The following is a 24,914-nucleotide window of genomic DNA, read 5'->3' as shown; positions in this document are numbered from 1 at the left end:
TAATATTGGAAGGCCTGGAAATAGGGAGAGGAAGGGATGAAGAGAGAGGTGAAGGGAATGTACGATTTCACATCTGCACAGGGTATAAGAAAGTCGACAGGACATATCCCTTCCACATAGCACCCACAATGTTGAATCCAGTAAATTGTGCACAAGCCCAATAAGATAATGAAGTGAAATGTACTGTAGTGTGGTCAGTGACAACAGAGTTCTGGGTGTACATAGCAGCATATATGAGAGCTAGGAATCTGGTGAACCTTCAGTTATCAGAGAAGGGGGTGATAAATTCTGGTGGGCAGAGGTTGTCTCCTGGTCAGCACTATCCAGCGAGGATATGGAGAAGTCTCTTTGGTATAGAAAGAATAAGAAGGGCTCATAAATATCTTTTGGGGGGAGGGGGGGAGTGAATCGGCATCTGTTCCCAAAATGTGGATAGTTGCTCCTGACAGCATGTCACATTTCGCAGCCACAGTTGGGAGTGGTTTTCCGCCCCCAATGTATGGCCACCCTCCGTATGACCATGAGAAGAAGCATTGCAGTGAGTCAATGGTCAGAGGCCAGTGTGTCCTTCATGAAACCCGATAGGCCGACGGGGGGGGTACACAGCAGAGCGTGACCAATGATTGTGTTAATGGTGGAGAATACCCCCGCCCAGAACCATGCCAACTTGGGACACTCCCAAGAAAGATGTAGGAAGGTGGCCTGTGACAAGTTGCATTTCAAGCATTGTGCCTCTGTCACAAGCCCCTTTTTAAACAGCTGTTGCGGAGTGCAGTATAAGCAATGCAGATACTTGCAATGTATTAGTCGTAATCTGTATTTGGATGAGAGGAGTTCTGTCTGGCCACAGCAACCACTGGGCGTCCGTGATAGGGGCGGGTCTGTGTCCATTTCCCAGGCTGTGCGAGCGATTGGTGTCCTAATCGGTGAGGAGGACTGCATGGTAGTATACAAGCAGGTGATAAGTTTACACAGTGAGGAGTTGGTAAGTATCTCTTCAAGACCCTGGAGCATCGGGTGGGAGAGGTGTCATGCAATGTGTGGTGATAAAGTAGTGTCTCGAGTGCAGTGAGGCATGAGGTTGTGGAGGTCTTGAATGGCGGTTATGAAGTTGTCCTTGTTGTATAAGTCAAAGAAGGTCATAAGAACTTACCCGCAGGCCCTTGCTCCGACGCCCGCATCCAGCATAGGAAGTAATTGGCGGTTATGTCTGATCTAGATGAAAGGTGCACAAAGGTGAGAAAATCCAGCACACCTCCACATGCTATCCCATGCCCAGCGCAAACATGCCATTGTCTCTGTCTCCGTCCTTGGTGCCTAGTAAGGCAGGTAGAAAGCTGTGGTTGAGGGCACAGTTCAGCGTAGTCAGCCTCTATGGCCACGTGGGGCTGAAACTATGTTGGATATAGCCAGAAATGCAGATACATTGCCTGAGCACACATTGCTTATAGTGACATATCTGATGCACGCAAGCTGCCCTGGGTCGGGTGAGGCATTCCATTTGATTCAGGGCTGTTTGATGGCCCAGGTCAGCGCTACAAAGTTAGATTGTAAACAACATAAAAATTGTACTGTAAGAAATAGGGGCACATTTAAGAAGAGATATAAGAATTTCGGTAGGGCGACCATTTTGGCTATCGCTATCCGTTTGGAAACGGACAGCGGAAGCTGGGACCAGAGTCGTATTATGTTCTCCAGCCATGAGATGGCGTAGCCGTAGTTCTTCCAGGTGTCAACTGAGCCATATACCCCAGCAATTAACCGGTTCAGAAGCCCACTTGTATGGATATTCCATTGGGAATGGATGGTTTTGTACCAACTGTTGAGAGTAAACGGAATGTGTTTGGACCAGTTGACCTCCCTGCCAGAAGTTTGATATCTTCCCTGTCAAGGGGCTCCGAAGTAGTGTTAAAATCCCCAGCAAGGATCAAATTTGAACACTATAGGTTCCTTTCTAGAAAGGCCATGAAAGCTTGTATAGTTACCGATGCAGGCCACCACCCTTAACTCCTCTAGCATAAATATTATAAAGTGCAACACTACGGTTACTGCCTGTGCTTACTTCAATACTTAGAATGTCCAGGCTGTCAATTCCTAAGTGCTGGATTTTACAATTTAGAGCAATGCTTCCCAATCTTTTGACTTCTGTGGACCCCCACCTTATGATTACTGGAACCCGGGGACCCCCACAAAATCATTATTGGAGACTGGGGACACCCTACTAAGTCATTACTGAAATCTGTGGACCTAATCTGTTAATAGTCTAATTTTCTGAGCAGTTGCGGACCTCCTGAGGATACTTTGCAGACCCCCAGGGGTCCCTGGACCACAGGTCGGGAACCACTAATTTAGAGGGCTCTTTACCCAAATTATTAACCCGCCTTCAAGCCTCCCAAACTTGCTGAGCTTAGTTGGATTATAATAAGTTAAGTAGCCCAGTTTAAATAAGGGTTCGACAGGCCAAGTTTCTTGAAACAGTCATATGTCATAGTCCTCTATGAATTCACACCATGAGGTTGCATCAATTTAGCCCTAACGCCAGCCATGTTCCAAGAAAGAACAGATGTCTGCAAGAATGGCTGGGTAGTATGCTGGCTACTGAATGTATGGGAAGACCCTCTGGATCATGAATTGGTTTGCATATAACAGTAGACAGGATCAATTCACTGCTGTTACATGGTGGGGTAACTTGCCCATCTTAGCTTTAGTCTGACTGCCAATATGGCTAGTGGATGTTTGGGAACTTGCCTCTGGGGCTGGACTTGTTGCATTCTCCATTAAACAATGTTAATCCACTACCAGCAAAAGATGGGCTGTCTATCGTCAAGTCGTGCTAGACGATGACTCTTGGGTATTCACGTACATTCATAACACTGGAGGGTATTTTGTTACTGCAGAATGCCATTTGGTTTAGTCAGTGCCACGTCCCTTTTCAAGCAAAGATTGCCTCCATATAGAGGGGATCCATAGCCAAAAGTGTTGGTGCTGTGCAGTAGCACAGAAGCAACTGTAATGATGAAGAGGACCATCTGTGCGCAGAGTTTAAAGCATGTGGTGTAGATCTGATAGAGACTTCTGGTTGCAGGTTTCTTACCTTAGAATTTCCTCCAGGCGTCAGATTGAATCCGGAGATTTTTCTTTGAGCAATACCCTTGCACAATGGTAGGTGGCGTCGGCTGACTCTGGGCGTCGTTGGCATCGTAGTCACCGTGATGACATAGAGTGTAGTACATAGATGCCGCCTCACAACAGTGACATCAGTTCTTTTCTTTCTGCACCACACGCTGATCCGGAGAGAGCTACCCTGGTCTCTTTTTGACTGATTCAACCCTTTTGTTGAGTTTTCTTTGAGGTTTTGATGTGTCGAGGATGTCCCCGAAAACCGGTTTCAAGCCGTGCAAGGACTGTCACTGCATGATGTCGGTGACTGATCCGCATCAGGTTTGTTTGTGGTGTTTGGAGCGCGATCACGACCCGAAGTCGTGCTCCAAGTGCCGGTCCATGCACCCGAAGGCCTTGAGGGAGGGTTCTCTCAAGCTCATGGCGGCCTGACACTCGACTCCGTGTAGGTCCCGGTCTCGCTCGAGAGGTAGGTCTTGAGACCATTCGCGGAGCCACCACCATTCGCCTTCCTCCAAATCTTCAGACACAGGTAAGAAGTTCTTCAACGTCGCCCCGCCACTTGGCTGATGCAATACAGGAGGAGCATCAACGCTCAAGGCCTCGGAGCCTGCTTCTTGGTCAGCTCCGCGCTTCCCCGAATTTGCGGGAGCCAGAGTGACCCTACCCAACTTAGTTCTGTGAGGCCATGCACCTCATTTTTGGGTGGACCGACCCGATATGGCGCCTTCAGGCCCAAGGGGTCCACGCCGGTGGCTTCGGCAACGGCCACCAAGGTCCCCTCTGGATCTGCTTGCGGATCCGCACCGACCTTGGTCATACCACTGAGACCTTCCCCGATGCTCGTTCAAATGTCGACGCTCCCGACGTCGGTAGTACCCACTATCGACGTTGACCCAATCCTTATCCCCAACGACTCTTGAGTCGGAGCGGCGTCTGCCGACACTGCCTCTGTCCTCAATGGAGCCTACTCACTCCAGGTCGGATTTGAACCCTTTTCTCTGTGGCTAAGACTTTGGGTAAGGATTTGAGGGGTCCCTGGACCCTTATGAATACCAGGATGACCCATCTTTGGACTGGCACAGGAATTGGGCGAGCCCAGTGGACTGGACACTTCTCCAGATGCTGGCATGCTGTCTCCTCCTACCGTGGCTGCGCAGGAGGGAGCAACTTATGCTGTGTTGGTCAGTAGGGAGGCTGAGGTCCTTGGCCATGAGCTACCTACTGTAGAGGGCAGGTCCAATCTCCTAACGGAGGTGCTTCAACCAGGGGCTTCCACATCAGAGCCCCTTTTGCCATTCATTGAAGCCCTCACTGGTGTCCTTTTGGATACTTGGTCCAAACCCAACACAGGGGCTCCTGTGAATACAACTATCACACGCTGCCATTCCGGCCTGCTGCAAACGACCCTAAATTCCTGTCCCAACACCCCACGCCTGAGAGTCATGTCATCCAGGCTTCCTTTTCCACAGGCGCATTCCCTTCCGCACCCCCAGATAGGGAATCAAAAAGGCTGGAACAATTTGGGAAAAATATGTTTTCTTCCTCTAGTCTTGCGCCGCGGTCCGTGAACACTGCATGCCTTTTGGGCCGCTATACCCACTCTCTCTGGGATATGGTTGCGCAAGATCTGCCGCAGATACCGGAGGAGACTCGTGCTATCGCCTTCCAAGCTGTCAACGATGGTAGAGATGCTGCAAAGTTCACGATCGATGTGGGCTGGACATGACAGACTCTCGGGGCAGATCGGCTGCTACGATGGTGGCCTTAAGATGCCACACCTAGTTGTGTATTTCTGGTTTTTCGGGGGATGTTCAACAGTCTCTCATGGACATGCCCTTTGATGGCTCCCGTCTCATTGGAGACAAGGCGGACTCGGCCTTGGACAGATTCAAGGATTCCCAGGCTGCTGCTCGGTCCCTTGGTCTTTCCTCTGCCCCTCGCGGTCCACTTTTCGCCCCTTTCCTGGCCACAAAAGGGGCTCCCTGTCGCACCAGCCACCGTGCCACCGATGTTGGTCAGCCACTGCGTGGCCGGGGACGCGTAATCCCACGTGGGTGTGGCACAGAGAACCAGAGGTCTACCCAGTCTACCCTTACCCCCGCTGCAGCCTCCAAACCCTCCTAGTCCGTCCCCTCACTCTTATCCATTCAGCGGCAGGATAATCCATCACTAAGGACAGGTGGGTTTTGCAGACAGTTTGAAAGGGCTATTCCCTCCCTTTCAACTCTGCCCCACCGGCCATGCCTCCATCACTCAGCCAACTTCCGGAGGATCATTTGGCACTTCTCTGCCAAGAAGTCGCTGCTCTCTTGGCCAAGGTAGCTATAGAGAAGGTCCCTGTGCAAGAAGAAGTTGTGATTGTTATTCCCGCTACTTTCTGGTGCTGAAAAAGGACAAGGGCTTAAGTCCTATCCTAGACTTCCTCAAGAAGGAGCATTTCAAAATGCTCATGATGGCTCAGGTTCTGTCTGCCTTAGACCCAGTGGACTGGATCGTGGCGTTGGACTTGCAAGACGCTTATTTCCACATCCCCATCCTGCCTGCCCACAGACGTTACCTACGATTCGTGGTAGGTCAGGAGCACTATCAGTTTACCATGCTCCCCTTCTGCGTTACCAGCGCCCCTCAGGTGTTCACAAGTGTTGGCAGTTGTTGCAGCTCATTTGCGCAGGTTAGGCTTCTCAGTCTTTCCGTACCTCGACAGATGGCTGTTGAAGGTGGACTCGCCCCAGAAAGTTGTCTCCCCTTCAGACTACGGTGAGCCTCCTGCACACGCTGGGGTTCACTATCAAAGTGCCAAAGTCACACCTGACTCCCGCTCTGACATTCCCTTTCATCTGAGCTGTTCTGGACACAGTGCAGGTTTGGGCTTATCCTCCCTAAAAGCGAGTCCAAGATATTCAGGCTATGATTCCGATCTTTCAGCCTCTGTCTTGGGTTTCGGTGAGACTGACTCTGAGGCTCATGGCCTCCTGCATCCGGCTAGTGACACATGCCAGATGGCAAATACGGGCTCTACAGTGGGACTTGAAGTTCCAGTGAGCGCAGAATCGGGGGAATCTCTCCGACATGGTCCAGATCTCGGAGGGGATTGCGAAAGGCCTGCAGTGCTGGCTTTTGAATCCGCATTGGGTCCATGGCAGATCCCTCTCCCTTCCCCAACCAGATCTATCTATAGTGGCAGATGCGTTGCTTCTGGGTTGGGGCGGCCATATTGGAGAGGCGGAGATCAGAGGCCTCTGGTCTCTGGCAGAGTCTGGGTACCATATCAACCTTCTGGAGCTCTGTGCAATCAGGCTGGCGTTGAAAGCATTTCTTCCCTCTCTCAAAGGGAAAGTAGTGCCGGTGTTAACGCACAATACTACCGCCATGTGGTGCTGCCACAACCAGGGTGGAGTAGGGTCCTGGAGTCTTTGTCAGGAGGCACTACGCCTCTGGACATGGCTGGAACATCAGAGCATTACCCTGGTGGTTCAACATCTAGCGGGTTCTCTCATCCCCCGAGTGGACGAACCAGTCTGTGGATGCACAGCCAATCACGAATGGTGTCTCTATCCGGAGGTGGCGCAAGGTCCCTTTCAGCAGTGGGGAGAGCCTTGGTTAGATCTGTTTGCCTCCGCAGAGAACGTGTAGTGTCATCTGTTTTGCACGTTGGAGTTTCCAAGGCAGCACTCGCTCGGAGACGCTTTTCGTCTTGAGTGGAACTCCAGCCTCCTTTATGCCTTTCCGTCTGTACCACTTCTGCCCAGGGTTCTCAAGAAGATCAGGAACGACAGGGCCCAAGTCATCTTGGTGGCTCCGGACCGGGCACGGAGAAACAGCAGGGGACGGTTCTCCACCCGAATCTGTCCAATCTCCGCCTTCATGTGTGGAGATTGAGCGGCAACAGTTGACGACTTTTGATCTTCCAATCGTAGTCTGTGATGTTATCTTGGCAGCCAGGCGTCCATCCACCAAACAGTATATGCCTGTCTTTGGCATAAATTTGTGGCATGGTGCACCAACAAATCTGTTGATTCCCCCTCTCTGCCCCGCTATCTGAGGTTCTTTTGTTAATTATTTCTTTGGCCCAGCAGGGCTCTGCTTTGGGTACCCTTAAAGGGTATTTATCTGCCATTTCGCCTTTCTTAGGTTACTTGATCAGCCGTCACTCTTTAAATCTCCTATTGGGAGTAGATTCCTAAAAGGTCTTATCCATTTATTTCCTCCCACTCCATTTATCATGCCTCAGTGGGACCTCAGTCTTGTCCTTACTTATTTATTATGTACTCCCTTTGAGCCGATGCATAATTGCCCCTTACAGCTCCTTTTTTTCAAGACTGTCCTTCTTGTTGCCATCACTTCTGCTCGCAGGGTGTGTGACCTTCAGGCCCTTTCGTCCAAACCTCCATTGTTGTCTGTGCACCCTGACAAATTGGTGCTGCGCACTAAGGCTTCCTTCCTTCCCCAGGTTGTTACGCCTTTTCATGTAGGCCAGTCCATCACCCTGCCAACTTTTTATGCACCTCCACATCCTTCCCATGAGGAGGAGCGACTCTACCGTCTGGACCCAAAAAGAGCATTGGCGTTCTATATTAATCATACTAAAGATTTCCGGGTGGACGATCAACTCCTTGTGGGGTATGTGGGTGCGAAGAAAGGGAAGGCGGTGCAAAAACGCACCATCTCTCGATGGGTGCTTCTTTCCATGAAGATGTGCTACGCTTTGGACAAGAAGCAACCCCCTGAGGGCTTGCGCGCTTATTCAACCAGAGCGACTGCTGCTTCCACTGCGTTAGCACGCAGAGTTCTGTCCTGGATATCAGCCAAGCAGCTAGGTAGGCATCCCTGCACACGTTTGCTAAACACTACTGCCTGGAAAGTCAGGTCCGTTGGGATGGCTACTTTGGTCATTCAGTCCTGCAGGACTTTCTAGTATGATCTTGGTTTGCAGTCCACCTCAGAGGATGGCATCCCTTGGGTATCTATTAGAAGGTCAGGAATCTGCAACTAGAAGTCTCCTATCAGATTTACAAGTTACTTACCTTCGGTAATGAAATATCTGGTTGAGACCTATTCTAGTTGCATATTCCTTACCGACCCACCCATCCTCCCCGCTTGCGAATGATTTCTAGGGACAGGGATTTCCCCTTCAGGTCCTTATCTGTGGGGCACCAATCTCCGTGTTCTTAGCGGCTCTGCGCTTTGGCGTGGAAAGTTGTTAAAAGAAACTGACGTCACTGGGCCGAAGCGGCGTCTATGTACTACTCCCAATGTCATCACAGCGACTACGACACCAACTATGCCTGCCGATTTTCGACCGACGCCACCTACCGAAGCTCAAGGGTATTACTCGAAGAAAAATCTCCGGATCCCGTCTGATACCTGGGGCAAATTATAAGGTAAGGAATCTGCAAGTAGAATATGTCTCTACCAAATATTTTGTTACAGATGGTAAGTTACTTGTACATCAATTACCATTCCAGATGACTTACCCTAACGTTTCTTTTTTTAGTACCTTGAAATTCCTGGGATGATTGAAAAGAGCTTGAAGCCAAAGGAATGACCATAAATACATTAAGTTATGACCTGGGAAGGAAACGTACTCGTTCTGTAGAGTAAAGAGAAAATTATTTATGTCTGGGAAATCTAAACTAGAGAGAGCAAAATTTGGAGATGCTGACCACCCTAACAGAGAGAGAGAGCCTGCATGCTGCTACTTGAGGAGCTACATAAGGATGAACCAAAGAATGGCTGAGTGGAGAACAAATTAGAAAGGTGCAGAGTAGGGATGTGGAGAGCACATATCAAATTAAGTAAAAGTAAATGCCCCAGCAATACTCAAAAAGAGATGTTACTATACAGAAAAGTAAACAGAAACAGATACATTTGCAACAGTGCACGGTGCTGCAGGACAAAAGTAGAAAGGTTTGCAAATGTATTTAGAGAGACTAGGGTAAGTGGAATCCTGTGGCTGGAAGCTGAAGGACATAACATGCAAATTTCACAGAAGCCTATGCCATCAAAATGTTTTGATCATCCAAATGTTTTTCTTTTCCTCCAAACATTTTTTATTTTCAAGTTACATGAGTATTTTGACTTTCACCTCCTGCCCAATCATAACAGTGATATACAGGCCTTCCGTAACTTCAAACTCTACATTCTGTCCCCTCCCAGAGAGTCCTCCCCTCAGTCGGAACAGAATACATACAGTTGCACAATTGGTTGTCCATTATGACTTTAACTTTCACGGTATCAACTTTCATATGATCATTTGCCATGATCAAAGGCAGTTCCACCAAACTTTAATCCACAAATCTAAAACTTTGGGCAATCGAACATCAGATCCTTTCCCAACAGACACACCAGCAAAGGGCGCCACCCGCTTTCATACTTGTTTCCCGTATCATTGAGCTCACAAGTCAACTTTTCCCCTGCTAAACATTTCTCAGTTTACTTGCCCAATCTTCTATTGCTGGGACCTCTAGGAGCCTCAATTTTTCGTGAAATCGGCTGTTTTGCTGCCAGTAACGTATTATTCAGTCTCAAGTCCATTCTAGAACATTTCTCAATCTCCATTGGTCCAAGGCCAAATTGGGTAGTTGCTGCATTGGGTCAAATTGGATATCCCAGCCCACGTTTAGTATGACTCTGGATTTTCTTCTGAAAAATGTTTCAGGCAGGACCCCTGTGTATGCAGTTCTTCTCTGTACTGCACCTACAGGCCCTCTTACAATTTCCCCCAACTGTTCCCCTACATTTGTCTTAGCTTTCCAAAGGTGGCATACCACAACATCATCTGCCTATACATCGATTTCCATTATGTACACTTTGACTCAAATGAGGATTTTCCCCTCACAGTTTCTGCTATATGCCTATTTAGACCCTCCCACCCCTACCCCAAAATTTGCACCACATAGTTTTGGTATTCAAAGCAGCATAGTCTTTCGACTTTTTCAGTTACTTTCTCCTTTGCTTCAAGTAGCGCAGGCTGCAACTGCAGGTGATCTGGGCAGTGCTGCTCGGGGTCCAAGGTCTCCCGCAGCAACGTTTCCGGATCCCCACTGCCTCTGAGATGCACTTTCCTCTCATTACTGTCTTAAATGTATCCTATCCCAATAGGTGGAAGCTAGCTGTGCCAGTATTGCCCTCAAAGTGCTGGGGTATACCAGCGCCAATTGCATCTCAAAAGACCAGGTCCTCCAAGACCTCTGGGGCAGGCACCACGTCTGTGCCAGTATTGTCCTCAAAGTGCTGGGGTATACCAGCGCCAATTGCATCTCAAAAGACCGGGTCCTCCAAGACCTCTGGGGCAGGCACCACGTCTGTACAAGAGGGCGCCATCTCTCCCACTGTATCCCCATCGGGAGGGGGTTATGATCAGAGACAGTAATGGAGAGATACTCAGCGGTGTGTACTTGTGCGTGGTTATCTGGGGGGCATAGGAGAGCATCCAGTCGTACATGAAGATCATGCATACCAGAGAAATAAAAGTAATCATGGTTGTGTGGCTGGTGCACCCGCCAGGAGTCAATCAAACCCCATTCTGTTTGCCAATTTGCAAAGGTTGTAGCCACATGTGATACTGGCATGTCTCGGAGAGGTGGGTGGGAGCGATCCAGATCTGACTCTCAGTTATAGTCCCCTTCCAGAATTATAGACTTAACTAGATAAGGGGCAAAGACAATAAACAGTTCCACAATGAAATGTACCTGGTCCATTTTGGGAACATATGCGCTACCCAGGGCGATGTCCTGGCCATCGAACCATGTGACGACCACGTAGCGTCCAGCTGGATCAATTAAATGGCCTGGCACTCGTATCCAAATTAACATCCCCCTTGCATATGCAGAGTATGACGTAAAGTAAGCCTGCCCCCTCCACCTCCTATGGAGTGCCAGTCCCTCTTTAGCAGTCAGGTGTGTCTCCTGATGAAGGGCGATTTGCACCCCACGTTGTTGCAGATATCAGTAGACTTTGTACCTTTTTGCCATAGAGTGCATCCCACTGATGTTCAAGGTGAGTATTTTATGTCATAGTGGTCACCATGAAGAAGTTAGGTGATAGGGCCAGGGTCCTACCTTTGTCATAGGACAGGCTATAGCTGAATCTGGGCCCTTTCGGTGGAAGGAGATTGAGTAGAGGCTACACAGGACATGCCAATTTTCCATCCTCTTTAAAGAAGAACAAGATTTCCCCAACTCCCCCACCCCAGGACAAGAAGGGCTGCCTTCATCATCCAAACATACATAACTCAAACTGAAAATAACGCAAGTATCCACTAAATGTTCAAGTGAGGGGGTCTGTGGTCAGCTGTCCATGTCCTGCCCAGCCCACTCCCACTCCCTGGCTATATTAGTAGTGAAACTTTGTAATGTATAGATAAATAGACCCGCAGCCTCCATGTTGGTAACAGGAGCATCACCCCTAATGAACACAGCGGGTTCGGTAAAAAGTAATGGCGCTCCCTCTTATACATTCAGGACAGCTGGCCCAATAATATATCTTATCATTTGGCCTTAAAACACATCATCTGCTGTGGGGTAATCACGGGTAATGCTTCTTCTGAGAATTCAGAAATACTGTCAGCGCTGGAGCAAATTGAGTCCTGGCCCTCCTCTGCCTCCCTCGATGTAAGTGTGCCCTCTCCTCCCCCACTCATGGCTGTGACAGTCACCACTGCCCGTTTCTGGGGGCTTCTGGGGGGGTGCAGCCATTAGGGCCGCGGCTCAGTCACTCCTGCTTTTGCAATCTCTTCCCCAGGAGGATTCCCAGCTGGGGCCATCTCAGTTCTGCCTGTCCTCCCAGTCCAGTATTTCCTGTGGTATCTGGAAAAAGGGCACATCTCCTGGAGGCACTACTTGCAGTCTAGAGGGGAATACTGCAGTCCCAGTTGTCGGGTGTATCTTAACATCTATGAACATTGCATGTTGTTTTTGTATGGCATTAGTGAGATTTGGGAAAATCCATTATTTTATGTTGTCAGGCAAAATGTCTCCTTTTACTCTTGCACAAGCTAGTATATGGTCTCTGTCCTTGTAGTGTAGGAGCCTAGTCACTACAGGGCATAGTGGTAATCCTGGCAGCAGTGCATGGGCAGGGACTCTGTGGGCCTGCTCCAATGCATAAAATGGAGAAAGGCCCTCCAGGGCTACCTCCTTTCGCAGCCATCTATCCAGGTCAGGGCATCTCTCCCCTCTGTGCGCTCCAGGAGGCCCACGATTCAGATAGTGTTCCTCTGCTATCTGTTTTTGTTGTCCTCTAGTCTCAATTAGCATTAGTCTCTCTCGAGTTGCTGTGACGTCCAGGTGGAGCTCCGTCAGGGTGCGTTCCTCTGTGGTGACTCTTTCAGTCGGTCACCTGTGGTCATCCTGTAATATGCTGAGGTCCACCCCCAGAGTATTTGTCTTTGTTTCAAGAGCTTCTCTGTGGCCGTTATGGCTTGGAGGATGTCTTGAGTGGGCCCTGGGGTGGTCTGGGTCGATGGTAACTTCAGTGTTTCCATCGTAGTTCTTCCTCGTGCCGGGGCATCAGCATTCAGAGTTCATTTTCTCACCACTTGTCCCATTGCCAGTATGGAACAGCTATCCGTTCCCAAAAGGGTTGTTGTGGGGCCTCTCACTGACAGGTGCTCAGTTAACTTCCATTGACAGGGGGTTCTGGTGAGTTCTGTTCGGAAGTTGTCAGGGGGCAGCAAAGTCAAGCAGTTTGTTGCTGTGGGATTTTCCCCCTGTATCTTCTGTTGTCAGCACTGGGAGTGCCCGGCAAAGCTTAGTTATAGTGCAGGTTTTGCAGCTGGGGCCGTCTGGGTCATCCCTCGGCAGACTGCCCCTTGTGTGCCAGTAGAAGTCCCCCTTTCGTAGCACTGTCTAGTCTTGGTGCTATCAAGGGTGGGAGGCCCAGGCCCCTAGGATTTACAGGTTGGCCGAAGCTCCTCACCGTCCTACTTTGCACTGAGGAGTTATTAGGGAGGTCATACAGGGGGCCCTGCCCCAATCCACTCCTGTTGTAGTGGTTCTCCCCATCATTTTGCCACTCTGTATCTCGCCGGTTGCTGGCTGCACTTACTGTGCAGCATTCTCTGAGGGGATGGTCAGTTGCATTTTGGTGGTGTGCTCAACATCGTTGCTGGGGCCGCAGAGCACATGGGTGTGCGGAGCAGCCACCCCAGGGTGAATGTCAGGCTGTACAGGCCCGCTGGTGCCTCACACCCAATTTGGCTGCTCCGCAATCCGCCCCGCTCCTCACCTCCGTGCTGTCACTGGTGCCCAGCTCTGTGTCTTGGGTCCCGCACACCCTGAAGAGGTCTTCTCTCCTCTCCCCCAACCTCCAGGGGGTGCCACGGCAACCACTTCTCACTTGTTTCTGTTTGGCGTGGTCGAGTCAAGGGGCTTCTCCACAGCTCCTGGGAGCCACTGAGGGCTCTGGATATTTTTGGCACAGAGGAAATGTATCCACTGCCCCTCTCGCGCCCTCACAGCTGCTGTAGCTGCGCCTCTGCTGTTCCATGTAGCCCAACTGGGGGCGCCGTGTTGGGTCAGTGCTGCTAAGCAGTCCACATCCCCCAGTCTTCCAACAAATCTGTCTCCCCTCTGCAATGGATGCAGTCTGTTTGAGGAGATATTAAGGGGTGTAGAGGTGTCGATGGGGCTAAAATCCCTTCAGGATTGCCATGGATGATGGATCGCCAGGTGGGAGTTGGCCACATCGTGTGTCACTTCATTGGCTGTTAGCCACGCCCACCTTGCCAATGCCGCATTCCTATATATCAAGTGTCACTCTCTCTCATACAGAGCTCATTCTGGGATGCTTGTTAACATAATTTCACATGTGGTAACCCTTACCTCCCAACCTCCTATCTATCTTCAGGACCCTTCCAGAGATGCTTGGCCATTTACCCATACAAATGAGTCAGTGGTTCCTTGCAGTGCCTTGAGATCTTTTTCCGGAAAGATTACCAGTAAGGCCTGAACAATATATAGTAGTGTGGGAAGCAGTTCACTGGAGTCACTCTGACTATCCATGACACACAGAGATTGTGCCACTGAGGTGATACCGTTGGTTATTCTGGGATAGCTGGCAATATATAAATGCCAGTGCTTAGGTGTTATGTAGATACCAAGATACTTGATCTTTTCCTTACCCAAGTGAAAGGGGGGGGATACACTTGAAATGTGTTCTTTTGTCTCATGGAATAGTCCTACATTGAACAACTCTGATTTACCTACATTCATTTTGAACCCAGAGACTCTGACATATGCCTCTTAAATCTCCAGCACCCAAAAAATAGATTGTTCTGGGTCCACCAAAGTCAAAAGAACATCTGCAAACATGGATTTTATAATGCTTTCCTCCAAAAGAACCATCTGATTAATCTTTAGGTGCTGTCTGACATTAACCACAAATGGTCACACAACAAACGCCAGTAGCAGAGGGGATAAGGGACCCCCCCAGTTACATGCCCCTATTTAGGGAAACCACCTCAGGTAGAGTCCAGTTTACCAGTATTTTTTGGCACTTACTGTATAGCTAGCCGCAAAATAGTCCCCATCCCATGGCAACCTGCACCTGGTAGAAGAGCACCCAGCTGACTTTGGTGAATTATTTTTTGCCTCTAAGGAATAACTAATATTGTCTTCTTAAAATTAGCCTTGTCTTGGATGTAGCGAATGCGTCTAATATTTCCAGCAGCCTATCCTTCAAGAGTAACTTCTGATTGGTTGGGTTGTATACGATTTGACAGGTGGGGCTACAGTCTATTGGACAATATCTTTTCAAAGATTTTAGCATCAAATTCAAAAATACTATTGGACAGTGAGCTGTGCATACATTAACAGGTTTGCCTGGTTAATGAATTGGGTGACATATGCTTTCATCATTGAAGGTGTTAGTATTTGCTAGTGGAGGAATAAGTTAAACCTCTCGACAAGGAACGTAGTTAACTCCGACTTAAACTGTTTATAAAATCTGTTAGGTCATCGGAACCTGGAGTTTTATTAGGGCCTAAATCAGAAATTGCTTTATGGACCTCCTCAGGTGTTATGAAGCTAGTTAACTTAGGATGGTCGACCAAGCTTATAGAGGCATCAATCTCTGATATGTTTGCAGTCTCATTCCGATAGAGGGTGCTATAATATGACTACAATATTCTCGCAATGTCTCAATCTTCATATTCTCCCCTCATCAAGCTGCCATTACTTCCCAGAATGATGGTCCTTCTTTTGGCCATTATGTGTTGTCTTGTTTACCAAGCTATGAGGGAATCGGTCTTATTGGCTCGTTCATAAAACCTTTGTTTTAAGCACAAGAATGCTTTCCTGATCTCCCCGTAAGTAGGTTGATTTTACTTCATAAGGAGGGTACTCCCTGCAAGATCTTCAGAGACCCTGTAGTTCTGTGTTCATCTTCTATCTTTTGTAATTCCCCTTTCTCTAAGCACATTATGCATCTGACCTTGCTTTGCTCTTTCCACTGTAAATTGTCCCATGACCACTGTTTAAATGCATTCCAAGAGACACCACCAGCATTATCGTTTTAAAGTTTTAAAAATAAATGAAATACTGTTGTATAGTATCTGTCGGTGCTTTTGTAGTCAGCCAGTCCTTAAGGAAAGATTTATTGAACTTCCAGGTGCAATGACTTTGCTTATTGCTTTCCTGCCTCCCCCCTCCAACACAGCATTGCATGGTCGGATAGTGCTATACTAACACTTTCACTTGTATGAGTACTATCGCCCAAGCTCCCCACATGAAATGTTTTGTTAAGTACAATCTATGTGTATATGAAAAAAGGTGAACTCGCTCACATCAGCATAATTATCCCTCTGTAAATCAACGATGATGAGTATCTATCATGGGGATCTATATCCAGGAATACATCTGGGGCCAAATTGAAGTCTCACTCCCATATAAGGCTGGTGGGGTGCCAGTCCTTAATCTTGGACAGTGTGCCTCATACATATTGCTCTTGTCCTGATTGAACCATAAATATTGATACTTAAATTAACCCCCTGTTGTCAAACCTCCAAGTATAGATAGCGACCTTCCGCTGAATCACATTATCTTTTCAAATATTAAATCCCTATGAAAGCCTGTCATTACTGCACCTTTTTTTATTTATTTTGTTGCTGCAAAATATTGTGTGGGATAAAGCTTATTTTTCAGGAGGTGGATATCAGATGATCTCAAATCTGTCCCCTGAGCACAAGCACTTCCTTCACCTCACACCATATCTTGTGAAGCTTGACAGGGGAATTAAAACCTCTAACATTCCATGACATAATCTTGAGAACATGTTAGGAAGCTAACGCATCATCTATGCTGTTTGATATGGTGCGCTACCTTCCCCCTTGTGCTGACTATAAAGCTAAAAACTTGACTACATACAGTCTCCCTCACAAATCCTTTACCCCATAGAAGAAAAGTGATGAGATAAATCCCTGATTGTGGACTATCAATTCCGCTGGGTCCCCATACAACCCAAACTTACACAACCATAATGTCCACACCAAAGGTCCTTCCAAACACACATAATTATAAATTACTGAACCTTCATCACAAAAGCAAAGGTGAATGACTATTCCAATATCGCTGTTGTCTCTCTTCTGTCTGTTGCCAGCAAATAATTTCTATTAAGCAATCTCCACTCCCCTCCTGCTGACTTGGCACTCAGCTGAGAAATATTGCCTGCTGATCGATTATGGTTGTCTCAAAATCAAGCTCTAAATCACAAGAGCACCTTGAAGATATTGCATTTTCCAATGTCTCTTTGGGCTTCCCCACTCCTTTTCTCTAGTGGACACCTGTGGCTGTGGTCTCTGATTTGCTGGACCCAGTATTTCCTGAACCTCTTTCAGTGTATGTACCACATGGGTTTTGACCTCATTTGTTACCACAAGCCAAAAGAGAAAGTTCATCTCTAACAACTGTGTGCAATTCTGATTTCTGCTGTTGCAGTATGAGCTTTTTTTTCTGGTTCAAAGTGTGGTGTTTTGAAGGAGAACGTTTGATTGTTCCTGAAAGATGAGGCTGTCAATCTTCCTGGCTTCTCTTATGATTGTATCCTTGAGTTGAAAGGAGCCCAGCTTGGCTATTATGTCTCTTGGACAAGCACCGGGGCCATTTCTTAGGAGCTCCCACTCTGTGGGTCCAGATGATAGGAATGTCAAACTACTCACCCTGCCTGTAGCACAAAATAGAACACTGACTTGCTGACAATAACTGTTCCTTCTTAGTGTTTGCATACCTTGCAAATTCTTATATTGTACCATCCTAATCTGTCCTCCTTATCAGTGTATTTATCCCGTAGCACTTTAATTTCCTCTTCCATTTTGCAGTGCGTCTCTTGTGATTTCTCCAGTTCCTGGCTCATAGCAGTTATGTTGCCTTCTGTAGCTGCCACTCAGTCTCCCAACACCTGAATCTCCTTAGCTACCTCACGCAAAGTCTGGCTTCAGAGCTTTGTTTTCGGTGGTGACCATATTGGAGATTTTATCAAACTGGTCTGACGAGCCTCTTATGTAATTTGAGTTGCTGCTTTGCTTTTTTATCAGCATTTTTGTCACCTATTTGTGTTCCCCTATGGTTCTTCTGTCCATTCCGGTGAGCCTGCAGAAGTCGCCAATTTTCTTTTGCACTATAACTTTCTTGTTTATTGGCATCTGATATCAGCGTAGCCGTAATAGTTACCCTGTGGAAATGGGTGGATTGCTTAGAGGTTTTGGGCACCCAGTGTCCCTCACCCACTTACAGCCTACAAAAGCTTTATGCAGGAAGTGCTGCAATTCAGTGCTCAACGATGAGCAGACTTGATGAGTACTATAAAGTGTATCCAGGCCCATGGGCTAAATTTGAACAATTACTCCCTTCCATTGTGTTAAGTCTTCAAAGGGGTGGGAGTTTCCTTCCGAGTCTGCTCCCCTTTGAGCAGTGTCTTAAATCACTAAAATCATATCTGGCAAAAAAATTGACAAGTCTCTTGCCAGCGTCTTAACCTGCTTCTCCACACTCCCACCTGTGTTGCCCCTGTTGCACTGTCAGATGCCCTCTCTCCCAGGCCGCCAGTTCAAATTGAGCCTGGCCTCCTCATGTCATTCCTTCCTCGGCAGGCTGCAAGGTGTCTGCAGCTCCTCCACCCTTGAGCACTTGTAGAAATATCAGATACTTTGACCTGGGGGGCTGAAACCATTTAGAAACCAGACAGATGAAAGGAGGGGCCAGAGGAGAACTAAAAATGGAAGATGAGGGAAATCCAACAAGTGTAAGAGGTGAGATAAGGATAAATAACCCCGCTTTTATTGAGGAATTTAAGGGTCAGAAAAAATAATGGGAGCAGATATGTCTGCATATTGTAAAATTATGAGGCGGGGACTAGCAATGTAATTTGTACTACAGGTTAAAACCACCCACACCCAAAGCAACAATTTGTTCACCCAAGTACACCAAACTTAGTCTTCTCTAGACATGACATGATATTCTCAAGTAAGGCATGGATCCCCCAGGCTGCCCAGGTAAGTCCATCAACCACCTGTGCTGTTAGTCCTCATAACTTCCAAGGTCCCATAAAGAAGGCAAACAGCAGTAAACATGGCTTCCAACCTCATTACCGAAGCACAAAAATAGAGGGTGTTTCTCGACAGCCACACGTAACCATTAGGGGATGATTTAAAGAGGTTCTAAACTCTCAATCCATGTACCTCTGCAGGCACTTCATCCTAACACCAGATCGCCTGGGATCCCTGAGCTGCCATTTTTTCCAGTTGCCTTGGTTTGGCCATTCGGGGGCACTGTATTGTTTTCTTGCACTCCACAAAGCAAGGACCCCGAGTTATCACCACTCAGAGAGTTCCTCTATCGTGAGTCTGCCTCTTTGGACGGCTTCTAGTGTGCCTCTTGCGTAAGATAATTTACCCTCCCTCTGCCTTCACTTTGCAAAGAAATGTGAATGCCTGTTGGCACCCACAAAAGTCTCTGGATCCAGTGGACACTGGCCAGTTACAAAATGGCCCAACAATGGATGTCCTGCTGTCTGTCTTATTATTATAAAGTCACTCCTCGTATAGGGTTCTCATTTGGGTTCCTCGTGGCACTTTCTAAAGTCAATTCAGCTTGTTGGTGGCTATGGTCTGACTTACGTTCTGGTCTTGGCTGCCGTATTTACTGTATGTAATATTGGGTAAATAATTATATCTCTGTTCACTTCAGTTTTCTGAAACGTTTGTAGAACTTGAAGTTAGATATGACAAGTGAGCTGTTTCATGTACACCACAGAAGTTAATTTGCTAAATGAAACAATAGTTAATGTTTTGTTAATCTTATGAAACAACCTGGTGCAGAATGCGTACACAGAATGTAATGCAGACAAAGACAAGGAACACCTACGATGCACATACGTATTGCACCTAATGTTTGGTCTGCATGAGAGGGACTGATTCGGACCATGTGAATAGGCCAGTACAACACTGGCACATTCATTTACGAACGACTGTCTCTTACCTTGCAAAACTGGCCTTAAAGGAAAGGTGTAAATTAAGAAAAAACTGTTGCTGTATATTAATGTCACCTACACTGCTGCTGAAATATTATTAAATTGTAAAACCTGAGCAGTCAAGAAGATACTGTGCATAAATGTTGGTGCATTAATCTGTGTGTTGCCCAAAATCCTGTTTTTCTCACGGGCCATCAAGCCTATTTTGTCTATACGCAATGTGGTTATACGTATATCTATGTCCAAAATAGGTGCTCAACTAAATGTTCTTATTAGGGCAAGCTCCCAGTCCTGATTCCCAGATTTCAAATTCTGGAATTTTTGCCTGCACAAATGCACTTTACAGATATGGAAATGTGACCTTATGGTGAAATTTCTGCATTGAACAGTTCAGGGTTGGGACATTTTACGTGAAAGTTTAGAGCCACAATATCATAAGTGGTGTTCAAATCTCCCAGGCAGGTAGTTTACAACCTGGAAATGCACCAAATGTATTTGTCCTGGGTAGGATTAAGGGTATTTCCAATCCAACCTTGGAGTGGGGCAACATATGTCCATATATGGACAGAGATTATGTTCCCTGTATATATAGAACAAAAATGAAACCATGCTAATGCACATTTGCTTCAGATTTGCATATCCAGAATAGAAACTTTATGCTCTAGAGTAGTCCTGAAAATCAGGTCTTTTGAAGTGGGATACTGCGCGGGCTTCTTGGGACTGTTGAAGGATAAGGCATTACCAGCATCTGATTGCTTCTTATTGCTTCCAAATGGTGTCCCGGCCAAGAAGGGAAACTCCACAGCTCTTACTCTATGTGAATAGAGGCAGTGTCAGCTGGGGCTTCAGGCAGACCATGCCCCCTGCAGAACTACTTTCAGCAGTACCTTGGCTGCTCGAGCAGATTTATTAATTGTGAGGTGAGCGTGGCCTCTTTTAGCATCAAAGGAAAAGGATTCCAGAAAGCTTTCACTAAACAAATTGTATAAACCCGGTAGAGAACCTAGGGGCCAAGATCGCAGCTTTTGAGAAATATCAACGTCTGTGAAAATTGTTTGTTACTGTTCAATCCACACTACAGCCTTTGGGTAGGAGAACCAAGGAGTTAGAAGCCTCAGCGATTAATCCTAAAAACATTTGGCTCAAGTGACTATTTTCCAATCTTGTCCTATTATCTCTAGTTCATCATTGATGTATAGACTCAAGAGACTTCAAAATGCAAAGACCGGCTGTAAGGAATTGGTTCCCAGGTGCAGCCTTTGTGGAGGAGGAAAAGGCTCTGAATAGTGACTATTGGCCGATCTGTATCAAGTGAACTGTGGGGTTATCAACGAAAGGGCAAAGTAACACTGAAAGGGTGAACACTGTGTTAGTTCCATTTAAGAACCAGGAACATCACAAATTAGTTTTGTTGTGGGCTATGAAGTAGGACATTTCACATATGGGCCATCATCTCCTCCCCTTCCTTCCCACTCCCCTTTTGACAATAGCCGATCATAATACCTTGGCATGGACCCTTTTTTTTTTTTTTTCTTTTTTTTTTTTTTGCATTCTTATGTTTGCATTCCCTTCAATTATTTGGAAATAAGATTTTGGCCAATTTTATGGTTTGCTTTTTTCACTAGAGTGGCTTTACTGATAAGTTCATTTTGAATGAAAAATATAGAGAATACAGATTTAGATATGAGGCCGGAACACAGGGTATTAATGACAAAACATGTATTTGTTAAGATATGCCTTTTAACAGTAATGGAATCCCTGCCTCTCTTTTCTTTAGTTTATGTGCAGAAATAGGCATAAGAGAGGTTGATACAATCAAGCTTGTTGGTATTAAGTGTGAACAAAGCAGGGCTGCAGGCTTAGTGATCAACCTGGTAATGTAGTTCTATTTGTAAATGCAGGCTCAGAACGAGGATAGAGCCTTTTTTTATTTTTTGATTACCCATAAGACAGTACACTTGTCAATCTATCCCTGTGCTGGGCTAAAAGCCATATAAGTAACAGTATGTTTTTAAAGGATATTTGTGTTCATACAAGAACCCAGTAGGTTACTGTTAGACCTGACATCCTTGGCGTGGTTTCCACTAACTGTTTGCCCTCTGACCTCCTTTTTTTTCTGACTTCCTTTTTGCTGATTTTTAGTATTCTGGGCACTTTGCCACTGCTGACCAGTGCTGAAGTGCAGGTGCTCTGTACTCTAAACCTTGGTAAATTGGCTTCTCTATAACTGACATATTTAACTTGCATGTAAGCCCCTAGTAAAGTGCACTATAGGTACCCAGGACCTGTAAATTAAACGCTATAGTGGACCTGCAGCACTGATTGTGCCCCCAATACAGTAGCCTTTCAAACCGGTCTGAGGCCTTCCATTGCAGAGCCTGTGTGTGCAGTTTTGCACTACCACTTCGACCTGGCAAGTGTACCCGCTTGCTAGGCCCAAAACTTTCTTTTTATTACATAGGTCTCTACCTTTAGTAAGGTAGGCCCTGGTTATCCCCAAGTGTAGGGTACACTGTATTTAAAAAGTTGGACATGTACTTTTGGGTTCAACATGCCCAGGTAGGGACAGACTACTAAATTTGTCTTTCACTCTTTCAAGGCCTGTCTCTTCACTGTTAACATTGGGGTTATCTTGAAGCATCCTCTTTCAATTGGGAAAAGATGGAAATATGGAGTTTGGTGTCTCTGGACTCGCAATTTAAAATCACAACTTATTGTGAAGTCTGATTTTAAGTCTGAAAATGCCATTTTTAGAAAGTTGCAAAAAGAACAGATGATGGACAGAATGCTGAACAATGTAGACATTCACCCCCCAGTCGCAAAGATCTGGGTTTAATCCATTGTTTTATTTTGCTAACCACGCCACCCCAGTTTGGACCAGCCATATGCAAATCAGTCTTGACCCTGTTCTCCATGGGAACAGTCCAACCCGAACTGCCAAGCCAGGTCCTCCCTGAACCGGAAAAAAGCATCCTAGGACTGGTTTCAGGGTATCACCCTTCATCAGCCAGGCTAGCTTGAATCCAGTGACGCACTGAGCACAGGACCTACGTCTGGGCTTACCCTTCCCACTTGGGGGTGACAAATGCAAAAAGAACAGATGATGGACGGAATGCTGAATAATGCAGACATTCACCCCCCATCGCAAAGATCTGGTTTTAATCCATCTTTTTTTTGCTCACCACACCACCCCAGTTTGAACCCAGCCATGTGCAAATCAGTCTTGACCCTATTCCCCATGGGAACAGTCCAGCCCGAACTGCCAAGCCAGGTCCTCCCTGGACCAGAAACAAGCATCCTAGGACCGGTTTTAGGGTATCACCCTTCCTTCCATCATCTGTTTTTGCTTTTGTCGCCCCAAGTGGGAAGGGTATGCCCATGCTGTGCTTGCTATGCCACCAGATTCAAGTTAGCCTGGCTGATGAAGGGTGATACCCTGAGACCGGTCCCAGGATGCTTTTTTCTGGTCCAGGGAGGACCTGGCCTGGCAGTTCGGGCTGGACTGTTCACCGCATTATTTTAGTGTCATACCCGGAGATGTGCATATGTGAATAGACTAGTGATCCAAACTCATTGCATCCACCTTTTTTAGTTAAAAGAAATTGAGAGAATGAATGCTTTGTTATGAAAATATGCTATACTGACAACTGGGTATATTGTTCACTACTTTACAATATATAAAACAATATTTGTGAACGACACATGCTACACATTTGTCCTCTGCTGTGTAATACATGACAATGATGGTTGTTGTATTTCTTATCCTTAGAGAATGAACATATATCTTTTAAGCTGAAGCTTGAGCACGACAAGCCAGATTCCCTGCTTATTTCATCTGTTACAAAACGTGGGGGTGATGCTGTCACCCTGGCAGCAGTAAACGACAGTTGTTGTGGCCCCACAGATCTGAAAGGCCCCCTGGGAGAAAAAATGGACTTCGTAAAAACCTCTGAACACAGTAATGATAACAATAGTGCTGTTCGCCATCGCATCCGCAGCGATGTGACGTCTACGGATTCTGTGCAACAAGTTCAACGGCCTGGCCTAAACCAATACCTATCTAAGTTTGATGAAGCCATGAAGTTGAGGAACCAGTTGATAAGTGAACAACCAAATCCAGATAACGGCAACACAGTGGAAGAGTTTGATTCCTTTCGAATTTTCAGACTGATTGGAAGTGCTCTTCTTGCCATTGGAGTCAGGGTTTTTGTATGCAAGTATTTGGTAAGGTATAGCAATTTTTTTATCTTGCCTTATTGCTTTATGAATCTACTTTTAAATTTTAGTTTTGACAGAATGTTCTTCAGAATTTCTTCATTGATGTGTTGCTAATTCTCAGTGCGTATCAGTATTGAGCAGCCTGATAGCATATCTCTGAGCCCAAGTGCACTTATTTACAATTCAGTTTGTAGTGCAAATGGTTGGAAATGTATACTTATGACTGAGGCAAAGAAGTGAAATAACATTCAAGAAAAAAGAAGAGATTCAATAAAATTTGAACTCCATGTCAAAGTGCAGTAGGTGGGACAGTAAATGACATGGGTATCATTGCTCTGTAAGAGATGGCAATATTGGCACTTAGCTGAGAAAATGCTGAGGATGATATTAAAGATACAATATTTAGAGAAGGTAACAAGTGCTCAGTGCAAGTCTTTAAATTGGCCATGAAAACATTTGACTAGCTGCAGGTAAAATTATAGAGCAGTTGAAGAGTTCAATCAATTAACAATTTATATTAGAGTGTCAAAGGCAATCAGAAATGTAGACACATAAAAACAGATAAATGAAATATACACAACTGCAAATTCATACTTTTATGATAAAATACAGATGATTTGAGGAAGCTTCCCACTCCGAAGCACACATCCTCATTTGGCAACAATTGTAAATCACAAAGGGCAACTCTACAGTATTTGAATTATGCATGCTTAACAGCGGTAATAAAAAGTGTGATCTTAAAAATAAAATGAAAAAAACGATACAATGTACAGAATGAAATAAGATGTAGCAGGAATTGAAAAGAGGTTCCATCACAAATACATTTTATCCCATCCAAAGTGCCATAATACCCCAAAGGATAACATAATGGGTAAAATATATAGTGCCAGCTCTAACATTGGGTAACATATAGTGCCAGCTCTAAATCTCGTTAGTCCTCTTCCAACTACTACATACTAAGATCAAATAAAGCTCCAATTTAAAATTAGATTTTAAAAAGACATATTGGCAAACAAGTGGCTTACTTAGTATGACACCATTCCATACTTGTTTGAAAGTTTGTTTCCTTTATATATAGTAGATAGATTGTCCAACAAATTAGGTCTGCC

General features: G+C 46.1%; 1 protein-coding gene across 2 annotated transcripts in view; it reads left to right on the top strand.

Annotated features, from left to right (window-relative positions):
• Nucleotides 1-24,914, top strand: part of CAMLG (calcium modulating ligand) — a 122,109-nt gene that overhangs the window by 61,573 nt on the left and 35,622 nt on the right. For both annotated transcript variants that reach the window (XM_069199248.1, XM_069199249.1), the window contains exon 3: nt 23,357-23,811. In XM_069199248.1, the coding sequence (XP_069055349.1) occupies nt 23,357-23,811 (455 nt within the window). The remainder of the gene's footprint in view (nt 1-23,356; nt 23,812-24,914) is intronic.

Source organism: Pleurodeles waltl, chromosome 7 (genome assembly GCF_031143425.1).
Source record: "Pleurodeles waltl isolate 20211129_DDA chromosome 7, aPleWal1.hap1.20221129, whole genome shotgun sequence".
In the NCBI taxonomy this organism is placed as follows: Eukaryota; Metazoa; Chordata; class Amphibia; order Caudata; family Salamandridae; genus Pleurodeles; species Pleurodeles waltl.
Note: the sequence above shows the minus strand (reverse complement) of the source record. Positions and strands in the feature narration are given on the sequence as shown.